The 12,170-nt window shown below is 39.1% G+C and overlaps 1 protein-coding gene across 1 annotated transcript; it reads right to left on the bottom strand.

The window, feature by feature from the left end:
* Nucleotides 1-10,116: 10,116 nt before the first annotated feature.
* Nucleotides 10,117-11,733, bottom strand: LOC117130189. The gene is made up of 2 exons (XM_033283213.1): nt 11,374-11,733; nt 10,117-10,504 (listed from the first exon to the last, which is right to left on the bottom strand). The coding sequence occupies exons 1-2, from the start codon at nt 11,723-11,725 to the stop codon at nt 10,362-10,364; spliced, it is 495 nt and encodes a 164-aa protein (XP_033139104.1). The 5' UTR covers nt 11,726-11,733; the 3' UTR covers nt 10,117-10,361.
* Between the last annotated feature and the right edge of the window lie 437 nt (nt 11,734-12,170).

Below are 12,170 nucleotides of genomic sequence, written 5' to 3'. Positions count from 1 at the left end.
CACGTGCTTGATGATTATCCTAAGGGCTTAGATCCTGATCTTGATGTCCTAAAGATAGAGAAACCCTTTGATTATTTCTTTCGCAGATTTGATGTGGTTTCTCGAGTTATTTTGAATGAACAGGTTAAGCATGATCAGTTTCCAAGGAGAGCAAGCGCTGGAGAACGCCTAAGGACTTATGTTCTTCGAACATGGAACTGGAAATACTTGAGGGAAACAAGTTCAAAACTCCAAGGAAGTTTCTGTCCAAAATTTTCCTTCTCTGAATTTTACATGATTTTAAAATTCTTTTTGTCTGATTCATTTTATTTTGATTCAGGTAAAATTGATTTGAGGTCAAATCCTTTTGAAGAGGGAGAGAATGATGTGCCATGGAGTAGCGCACCGGGCAAAACAGACATGCATGGTTTGATCATTGGAAGCAGTAATGATATATGTTCATTGTTTGACTCATATCTTCTAAACCACGAGGCTTCTACACATGAAATCACTTGTAGAATGTTATCAACTCAATTACGGAGCTCCTCGAAGAAGAATCAGATCAAACGGAGTTCATATGTGATAGTTATGCTATTTACAAATCAAGTGATCTTTAGTTCTTGCGAATTCAGACCACCCGAGAAGCTCGAAATGGCTAACCTTCTTTCTGATGAACCAACAGCCAATTCAATCATGACAAAGGTGATTATTCATGTTCTAAATGTCCAAGAAAGCATTGGGCTTGATGGTTTTCAAAAAGATTCAAAAACGAGCTTGTTTGGCCCAAATGGAGAAACCGATAAAATATTGGCTAAGGGAAAAGATGGATTTCGACCAGACCTCAAAGGGACATGTCTTGGCCCATATCAGGAGTATATTCTTCACCTTTCAAAGTCCTGGTCGTGGCTATATGAAGAAGTAGTCCAAGTTTCAGTCAAAGACTTTATTTAGTCAAGTCTTTGTTTCTATTTCCAATGTCTTGTTTTTAGCACATTCTTCTTTGGATCTCTACAACTTGTAATCCTATAAATAAGGCCTTAGAGCCACGAAATAAAGCAGATTGTTTTCCCCTTTTGTTGAGTTAAAACTCTTTGTTCTTTGTTAGAACATTTCTTAGTTTCTTGGTGACGTTATCTCCAAGTTTCGATCCTTCTTTTGTTGGACCGGTGCGTCACATCCGGCAACGATCGAAGTCTGGTAGTATCTTTGGGCTATTCCGCAACCCTTAGTGTCACCGTTAATACCATCAGTTCTCAATCCTCTCGGATCTGAGTTCATATCAACCTTACCGAAAGAGTGATCCTTATTTTTTTTTTTAATAACTGGCGATCACAAGGGAGTAAAGGAACAGCCCGGATCCAAAAAAACAATAAGAAAATAGAATGATGAAGATATGAGAAGATGATAAGAGAATGATAACAAACCAGCCAAAGTGGCTCTGATACCAACTGAAGAACCCTAAGATAGATAGAACCAAAATCGGAAAGGATCACTTTAGCTGGGTGTTGGATATGAACCGAGAAGCAAATGGCGCTTCTGGAACTGAGATGGATTGAAAGGATCGTCAAGAGATGCGGAATGGCTCTTGATATACCCACGATCTAAGGCTAACCACCTAAGAACGAATGTAGTGTGTTGGCTAACCACCAAACGACATACAAAGATGATTGGCTGACCACCAAATCAACAAGCCGGTTCAAACCGATGAACTAGCTAAGAACTCTCTCTCTCTCACTCAGAGAAGAAACGAAATAAACAACCAAAATGAACTGATTTTATTCATCAAAGGGACTACATATTTATAGTGTTTTGTAGTCAAAGACAATAAAAGAAAATGTGGGAAAACAATGCATAGGAAATATAAATTTGACTAGATCAAGTCAAGGCACGGAAAATAGAGAAGACTAGATCTGGTCAAGGCACGGAAAATAGAGAAGACTAGATCTGGTCAAGGCACGGAAAATGGAGAAGACCAGTCAAGATGTCTAGATTCATCCGAACCAGATGGATGCACGGGATAAAGATAAGGACGCTTGCGGGACTGTCCGGATGGTCCGCCGGATGAGAATGCATGTCCGTCTTTGGTTTTTTCACCACCCAAGCTAAGTCTGGCTCGACCCAAGTCAAGTATGGCACGGTGAAAAAGATGAACCTCGGTTGAAATGTTCAGAACGTCCTGAACTCCATGCTGAGCTGGTTCCATGTAATGATCCGTGGTCTGCGGCACATCATTCCCTTCCTCTTCAAAAAGATTTGTCCTCAAATCTGAAACATTAAAAGGAAAAGGATTATAAGCAAAAGAACCATAATCAGAACGTTGTTCACCTTGAGTTTGGTCCGGATTGTGAATGGAACAAGATCCTTCTCTATGACCACAATTTTGCTCTCCACCTGACCCTTCCTTTGGTTCATGTGCATAGTCATCGAAAATTGGTAAAACGTCTTCCTTTTCTGGCTCGGTTTCAACTTTCTCCAATGTCACCAACGTTTTCTGTTTTTGGCACTTGTTGGCATAATGACCGACCTTATGGCATTTGAAACACCTGGTAGAAAGAGCCTTGCTTGTGGTTTTCACAGCCTTGCTTTTATCAAAAGACAACACATTAGTTTTCAAATCAGAATTTGAAATAGAAGAAGAATTACTTTGTTGTTTTGGTGCAGAAGAAGTGTTGCTGTTTCCCTTCTTTTTGAGTTGCCGGACAACATGAATCGCCTTATGCAACATCTTTTCCAAGCTGGCATAATTCTGAAGCTCATTCTGATCAGGCACATCACAGTTGCTTCTCTTGGCTTTGGTGAAGGGACGATCACGACTTCTGGCCCACTTCTCATCATCACACCTGTTTTGTCTCTTCTTTTGTTTCTGCACAAAGTCAAACTCATTAGAAGCAAACTGTTTCTTATCAAAAATCAATTGCTCCTTTTCAAAAACAGTTTTAAAAGGAAAGTAGACGTCTTGTTGTGGTTTTGATTTCTTGAGAAGTCCAAACATCCTGAAAACACTTAACAAAGTTAGAAAATAAAAATCCTCACACTCTCAAGTGTTTAGCTCTCGATTTTTAAATGGTCACTCAGAGTTCTTTCACTGGTTCAAAGGATGATAGGCAGTCAAAATTCAGCAATCAAAACCCAAAACAAACTTTTGTGGGAAAAAGAAAAGAGAAAGAAAGATGAAGAGATTTTTGAAATGGATCCGCCTTAACTGTCCAAAGGCTGGGTTTCTCTTCAGCCAGCAGGATTTCTCTTCCACCACTCCCCCTGGATTTCTCTTCAGAAGGTGATTCAAGCCAAAACTTTTTTTTTTCTTTTTTATCGATTTTTTTTTTTTTTATAATAGGCGATCACAAGGGAGTAAAGGAACAGCCCGGATCCAAGAAATAAGAAAAGAAAAACGTGGAGAGATGAGAAGATGAAAGAAAACAAACCAGCCAAAGTGGCTCTGATACCACTTGATAGAACCAAAATCGGAAAGGATCACTTTAGCTGGGTGTTGGATATGAACCGAGAAGCAAATGGCGCTTCTGGAACTGAGATGGATTGAAAGGATCGTCAAGAGATGCGGAATGGCTCTTGATATACCCACGATCTAAGGCTAACCACCTAAGAACGAATGTAGTGTGTTGGCTAACCACCAAACGACACACAAAGATGATTGGCTGACCACCAAATCAACAAGCCGGTTCAAACCGATGAACTAGCTAAGAACTCTCTCTCTCTCACTCAGAGAAGAAACGAAATAAACAACCAAAATGAACTGATTTTATTCATCAAAGGGACTACATATTTATAGTGTTTTGTAGTCAAAGACAATAAAAGAAAATGTGGGAAAACAATGCATAGGAAATATAAATTTGACTAGATCAAGTCAAGGCACGGAAAATAGAGAAGACTAGATCTGGTCAAGGCACGGAAAATAGAGAAGACTAGATCTGGTCAAGGCACGGAAAATGGAGAAGACCAGTCAAGATGTCTAGATTCATCCGAACCAGATGGATGCACGGGATAAAGATAAGGACGCTTGCGGGACTGTCCGGATGGTCCGCCGGATGAGAATGCATGTCCGTCTTTGGTTTTTTCACCACCCAAGCTAAGTCTGGCTCGACCCAAGTCAAGTATGGCACGGTGAAAAAGATGAACCTCGGTTGAAATGTTCAGAACGTCCTGAACTCCATGCTGAGCTGGTTCCATGTAATGATCCGTGGTCTGCGGCACATCATTGACCACGGATCTTCCATGCAAACGGCACTTGATAGAACCAAAATAAGGATCACTCTTTCGGTAAGGTTGATATGAACTCAGATCCGAGAGGATTGAGAACTGATGGATCGAGGGGTGACACTAAGGGTTGCGGAATAGCCCAAAGATACTACCAGACTTCGATCGTTGCCGGATGTGACGCACCGGTCCAACAAAAGAAGGATGGAAACTTGGAGATAACCTCACCAAGAAACTAAGAACAAGTTCTACAAAGAACAAAGAGTTTTAACTCAACAAAAGGGGAAAACAATCTGGTTTATTTCGTTGCTCTAAGGCCTTATTTATAGGATTACAAGTTGTAGAGATCCAAAGAAGAATGTGCTAAAAACAAGACATTGGAAATAGAAACAAAGACTTGACTAAATAAAGTATTTGACTGAAACTTAGACTACCTCTTCATATAGCCACGACCAGGACTTTGAAAGGTGAAGAATATACTCCTGATATGGGCCAAGACATGTCCCTTTGAGGTCTGGTCGAAATCCATCTTTTCCCTTAGCCAATATTTTATCGGTTTCTCCATTTGGGCCAAACAAGCTCGTTTTTGAATCTTTTTGAAAACCATCAAGCCCAATGCTTTCTTGGATATTTAGAACATGAATAATCACCTTTGTCATGATTGAATTGGCCGTTGGTTCATCAGAAAGAAGGTTAGCCATTTCGAGCTTCTCGGGTGGTCTGAATTCGCGAGAACTAAAGATCACTTGATTTGTAAATAGCATAACTATCACATATGAACTCCGTTTGATCTGATTCTTCTTCGAGGAGCTCCGTAATTGAGTTGAGAACATTCTCCAAGTGATTTCATGTGTAGAAGCCTCGTGGTTTAGAAGATATGAGTCAAACAATGAACATATATCATTACTGCTTCCAATGATCAAACCATGCATGTCTGTTTTGCCCGGTGCGCTACTCCATGGCACATCATTCCCTCCCTCTTCAAAAGGATTTGACCTCAAATCAATTTTACCTGAATCAAAAGAAAATGAATCAGACAAAAAGAAGTTTAAAATCATGTAAAATTCAGAGAAGGAAAATTTTGGACAGAAACTTCCTTGGAGTTTTGAACTTGTTTCCCTCAAGTATTTCCAGTTCCATGTTTGAGGAACATAAGTCCTTAGGCGTTCTCCAGCGCTTGCTCTCCTTGGAAACTGATCATGCTTAACCTGTTCATTCAAAATAACTAGAGAAACCACATCAAATCTGCGAAAGAAATAATCAAAAGGTTTCTCTATCTTTAGGACACCAAGATCAGGATCCAAGCCCTTAGGATAATCATCAAGCACGTGGGCAAGCATCAAACAAGTAAACTGATCACCAAAAATTGGTTTATCAATTTTAAAATTAGGCCAAGCTGAGAAACGGTCAGGAAAAGAAAGAGACAATGCCAAATCTGAAAAATTCTTATCATGAATGAAATCAAATTGATTCTTTGGTCTAAGCAATTTTGGTTCATGCCTTTTCCTAAACCAAATCTCTTTCAAAGCACAGCTCAATGAACACAATTCATGGAAAGGTTTAAACAAAACGTTTTTCAACCAAGTAAAGATGTGATTTCGTTTAGAAATTCTCGGTTTCAAAACATTTTCATGATGAGCAGAGATAATCAACCCATGATCCTTACAGTGCTTTTGTTTTGGCCAGGAGGTTGACTGAGGAAACACCTTTGGTTCATTGAGGATCGATTTTGGCTCAGGTCGATTCTTTCTGGGGCATGAATCTCCTTTAGAAATCTGGTACTCGCGGATAGTTGTACTGAAGAACTTCCGGTTTGGAAAATTCATAACTTCTTTATCCGTGAAGCTTTTCATGCGATTCCAAGCCTCAGTGAATCCTTGATGAGTTGGCTTTCTTGTAAAATTGGATTCAAGACAAAAGACCTTCGGACTGTTGAGATATCCTTCTTGGACTGAACCTCTATCGCTGGCACCAAGGTAGCCGGTTTGAACAACAAAGCTTCTCCAAATCTGAGGTTGTTGGGCACGGCCAATGCTTTCATTCAGAGGCTGAACCTGTCTTTCCTGGATACTCAAAACAAACACTAAAAGACCAGGATCAAATGTGCAAGATAAATATTTGTTCAAATCACAAATCAAGATATCTTTTCCAAGAACAAATTGCACATTTTTCAGCCTTTCAAGGTGCTCATAAAAGTAAATATTACAGACAAGAATTTTATCAAGATATGCAACAACAGTATTCATTTTCAAAATGGGCATATCCTTCCCAACATCTGAACACACAAGCTTAAGTTCAGTTTGAGAATCATTTATCAAAAGTTCAAGGCATTTCTCAAAGAATGTGTTGTAAACCAAAATATCATCAGAACTCAAGACAACACCATTATCACGAAATGATCTCAGAAAATGCCAAGTATTATCAGTTTCAAAACTCAAGAGATCAAGCTGCAAAACAGAACCACAAATTTCAAGATCACGAAAATCATTTTCAGTTTCAAGTGATTTCTGTTCCAGCAACTTCTGAATCAAAATTTCGTCCAAGGCATAAGAGGATGCAAACAATTCATCAGTGATCAGTACATGTCTAGAAGAACTCAGATCAAAGCTATTTCTTTTGCAAACTAACGAATCAAGAGATTTTTCAGCACAAAAATCAGTTTGTTGCAAATCAAGATCAAATGGCCTTCCAAGAAGATGAAAACCTTTGTTATGTTCCAAGAACTGATCAAAGCTCAAAATAATTCCAGAAGTGATGCCATTGACACTTTGAAAACGTAATTGATCTAGACATTTATCAGGTTCAAAGATTTTTAAAGAATTAATCATGTTATCAAAAACAGATTTTGAAACAAAAAAATCTTTCATCTTGTCAAGACCAAAACGAATTACATCATCAGTACTGACTTTCACAAACATGTCAGGCAGAGAATTAAGAGAAGAAGGTTCCTCACAGTGCTCTTGAAGATCCGAAGGTAAAGGGGCAGGAGTTGTGCCGGGATCAAAGCATAGATAATTCTCCATAGCAATGGATGTGATGGTTGTTGCTTCTTCATCAAAGACTGGACCAGGTTCGTCCTCCTCATCAAAGATAGGACCTAGATCATCATCCAAACATATCCTAGTGTCAAGACATGGGCACTGATGTGGAAAATCCAGTGGCTCTTCCTCAAAAACCTGTGGAGACAAAACAAGACTACTCGGAAGCTCCGGTTGCAAAACAGTTAGTTCTACAATAGCTTGTTCATTATCAAGATTAAACTCAGTTTCAAGAGAAGGAAGATCACAATATTTTTCACAAAACATCAAGCTTTCAATTAGCTCTTCATCAGATTCATCAAAAATGGGTAGAGAATCTGAAAAATCTTTAAGTTCTTCAAAATGGTTTTCAGATTCACCTTGGGCTTTCTTACTGATGAACAAGGATGGCTCAGCTACTGGGGCACGTGTAGATGTGCTCTTCTTTTGGCTCTTGCTGAAGTCCTTAAGGGCTTTGTCCACTCCCTTCACAAGGTTATCACAAATTTGTTGGACATCAATTTGAAAGGGTTGCCTTTTTGGATCAGATTCACCTTTGGATGTATTGACATGCTCTTTGCTCCACCTGTTTGGTTTCTCCTGCACATCAACAAACTCATCAAAAGTATTCAAAGCATATTTAAAGGAGGTTTGAGAGACAGAAAGTCGTGGGTGCTTCTCCTTGTTACTTTTCCTTTGAAGACCAAACATCATAACCTGAAAATCTCAACACAAAAGTTAGGAAATAAAGCCTCACTCTCTCAAGTGTTTTATTCTCACCCACTCAAGTGTTTCTCTCAGATTTAGGTGATCACACACAAGTTTCTACTCAATGTTCTAAGAGAACAAATCAAAGAATCCCAATGGGCAAATCCAAGCAAACAAGGGAATTTTCTCAAGATAGAAAGATAAGAGATTTTGATTTTTGAAATCCGTTTTAACCACCTCAAAGGCTGGATTTCTCCTCAGCCAGCAGGCTTTCTCTTCCACCACCAATCCACAAAACAAACTTTGAACTTTTTCTTTTTTTTTTTTTTTTTTTTTTTTTTGAATCAAATCGTAAATCTTTTTTTTTATATATATATATGGATGGTAATGAGGGGCCCGGATTTAAGAAAGGTAGAAGAAGAAGTGTTTGAAGAAGATGGAGAGATGAGAAGATGGAATGATAATAGAGTTACCGAGAGAGTGGCTCTGATACCACTTCTTTCAGAGCTCTGATACCACTTGAAGAACCCTAAGGAACGAACACTCAACCGGATTGGAAAGATATGAACTCGATCCGTAAGGAAAGAGAACTGATGGTATGAACGGTGACACAAAGGGTTGCGGATGACCCAATGATACTACCAGACTTCAATCGTTGCCGGATGTGACGCACCGGTCCAACAAAAGAAGGATCGAAACTTGGAGATAACCTCACCAAGAAACTAAGAAATGTTCTAACAAAGAACAAAGAGAGTAAAACTCAAAAGAATGAAAGCAAAAACGAAATTGTCTTATTCAGATCTGATGGTTACATTATATAGAAGTTCTAGTCAAAAGACTTAAAGAAAAATGTGGGAAATCTAAACATAGAAAATGATAAAATTGACCAGATCTGGTCAAGGCACGAAATCACACTTTGACTGGCGAAAACCCCTTCAAATTCCGTCCAGGTTCATTGTATCCTGAAGCATGTCCTGCGGACTGGGCCAGTACACAAGCAGGACAGTCCAAAGTAGCCAGTTTTGAAGTGTCATGGCCTATCTTGAGTTCCACTCGTCCGAATCCAAATCTGTCTTGACCGTTGCTCTTAAAATGCCAATCAGTACGGGAAATACGAGCTCCAGTTCGGTGAATTCGATCGTCTGGACATGGGTATTGATGAAGCCTCAAACTGGACATCCGGGCGGTACATGCGGTACTGTCCAGAAATGTATAGCAATGACCTAACTCAGGATTCGTGCGTCCGAATGCGATTCCGTCTCGACTGTTCTTCATAAAATGGAAAACAGGACGGTGAAGACAAAGTCCAGTACAGTGAAATCGATCATCTGGCCATGGTTCCAGCCTAAGCTCCCATCCGGATGCATTTGGGACAGTCCGGTCAGTCTGGCCAGTATGGTGAAAATCATGAACCTCGGTTGAAAACTTCAGAACGTCCTGATCTTCATGCTGGTTCGGCTCCATGTACTGATCCGTGGACCGCGGTCTATCATTCCCTCCTTCTTCAAAAGGATTTGTCCTCAAATCCAAAGTACCTATATCAAAAAGAGATGAATCAGATACAAAGGAATTATAATTCATGGAAAATTCAGGGAATGAAAAATATGGACAGAAACTTCCATGGAGTTTTGAAGTCATTTTCATCAAGGAATTCCAAGTACTTTGGCGACCATTGGTGCTTGCTCTCCTTAGAAACTGATCATGCTTATCCTGTTTATTCAAAGCAACTAGAGAAACCACATCAAATCTGCCAAAGAAATAATCAAAGGGTTTCTCTATCCTTAAGACATCAAAATCAGGATCCAAGCCCTTAGGATAATCATCAAGGACGTGGGCAAGCATCAAGCAAGTAAGCTGGTTGCAAAAAATTGATTTATCAATCTCAAAATCAGGCCAAGGGGAGAAACTGTTATGGAAAGAAAGAGACAATGCCAAATTTGAAAAATTATCATCATGAACGAAATCAAAAGAATTCTTTGGCCTAAACAATTTTAGTTCATGCTTTTTCCTGCACCAAATCTCTTTCAAAGCACAGCTCAATGAAATCAATTCATGAAAAGGTTTGAGCAAAACGTTTTTCAACCAAGTAAGAATATGTTTTCTTTTTGAAATTCTCGGTTTCAAAACATTTTCATGAAGAGTAGAGGCAATCAACTCATGATCCTTACAGTGCTTTTGGTTTAGACAGGAGGATGACTGAGGAAACACCTTTGGTTCATGGAGGATCGGTTTTGGCTCAGGCCGATTCTTTCTGGGGCATGAATCTCTTTTAGAAATCTGGTACTCACGCATAGATGGACTGAAGAACCTCCGGTTTGGAAAATTCATAACTTCTTCATCCGTGAAGATTTTCATGCGATTCCAAGCCTCAGTGAATCCTTGATGAGTTGGCTTTCTTGTAAAATTGGATTCAAGACAAAAGACCTTCGGACTGTTGAGATATCATTCTTGGACTGAACCTCTGTCGCTGGCACCAAGGTAGCCGGTTTGAACAACAAAGCTTCTCCAAATCTGAGGTTGTTGGGCACGGCCAATGCTTTCATTCAGAGGCTGAACTTGTCTTTCCTGGATACTCAAAACAAACACTAAAAGACCAGGATCAAATGTGCAAGATAAATATTTGTTCAAATCACAAATCAAGATATCTTTTCCAAGAACAAATTGCACATTTTTCAGCCTTTCAAGGTGCTCATCAAAGTAAATATTACAGACAAGAATTTTATCAAGATATGCAACAACAGTATTCATTTTCAAAATGGGCATATCCTTCCCAACATCTGAACACACAAGCTTAAGTTCAGTTTGAGAATCATTTATCAAAAGTTCAAGGCATTTCTCAAAGAATGTGTTGTAAACCAAAATATCATCAGAACTCAAGACAACACTATTATCACGAAATGATCTCAGAAAATGCCAAGTATTATCAGTTTCAAAACTCAAGAGATCAGGCTGCAAAACAGAACCACAAAATTCAAGATCACGAAAATCATTTTTAGTTTCAAGTGATTTCTGTTCCAGCAACTTCTGAATCAAAATTTCGTCCAAGGCATAAGAGGATGCAAACAATTTATCAGTAATCAGTACATGTCTAGAAGAACTCAGATCAAAGCCATTTCCTTTGCAAACAAACGAATCAAGAGATTTTTCAGCACAAAAATCAGTTTGTTGCAAATCAAGATCAAATGGCCTTCCAAGAAGATGAAAACCTTTGTTATGTTCCACGAACTGATCAAAGCTCAAATAATTCCAGAAGTGATGGCATTGACATTTTGAAAACATGATTGATCAAGACATTTATCAGGTTGAAAGATTTTTAAAGAATTAATCATGTTATCAAAAACAGATTTTGAAACACAAAAATCTTTTATCTTGTCAAGACCAAAACGAATTATATCATCAGTACTGACTTTCACAAACATGTCAGGCAGAGAATAAAGAGAAGAAGGTTCCTCACAGTGCTCTTGAAGATCAGGAGGTAAAGGGGCAGGAGTTGTGCCGGGATCAAAGCATAGATAATTCTCCATAGCAATGGATGTGATGCTTGTTGCTTCTTCATCAAAGACTGGATCAGGTTCGTCCTCCTCATCAAAGATAGGACCTAGATCATCATCTAAACATTTCCTAGTGTCAAGACATGGGCACTGATGTGGAAAATCCAGTGGCTCTTCCTCAAAAACCTGTGGAGACAAAACAAGACTACTCGGAAGCTCCGGTTGCAAAACAGTTAGTTCTACAATAGCTTGTTCATTATCAAGATTAAACTCAGTTTCAAGAGAAGGAAGATCACAATCTTTTTCACAAAACATCAAGCTTTCAATTAGCTCTTCATCAGATTCATCAAAAATGGGTAGAGAATCTGAAAAATCTTTAAGTTCTTCAAAATGGTTTTCAGATTCACCTTGGGCTTTCTTACTGATGAACAAGGATGGCTCAGCTACTGGGGCACGTGTGGATGTGCTCTTCTTTTGGCTCTTGCTGACGTCCTTGAGGGCTTTGTCCACACCCTTCACAAAGTTATCACAAATTGTTGGACATCAAACTGAAGCAATCGCCTTCTTGGATCAGATTCACCTTTGGATGTATTGACATGCTCTTTGCTCCACCTGTTTGGTTTCTCCTGCACATCAACAAACTCATCAAAAGTATTCAAAGCATAGTTAAAGGAGGTTTGAGAGACAGAAAGTCGTGGGTGCTTCTCCTTGTTACTTTTCCTTTGAAGACCAAACATCATAACCTGAAAATCTCAACACA

The sequence above is a fragment of the Brassica rapa genome, unplaced genomic scaffold (genome assembly GCF_000309985.2).
Source record: "Brassica rapa cultivar Chiifu-401-42 unplaced genomic scaffold, CAAS_Brap_v3.01 Scaffold0347, whole genome shotgun sequence".
Classification (NCBI taxonomy): domain Eukaryota; kingdom Viridiplantae; phylum Streptophyta; class Magnoliopsida; order Brassicales; family Brassicaceae; genus Brassica; species Brassica rapa.
This window is presented reverse-complemented; position numbering and strand designations above follow the sequence as displayed.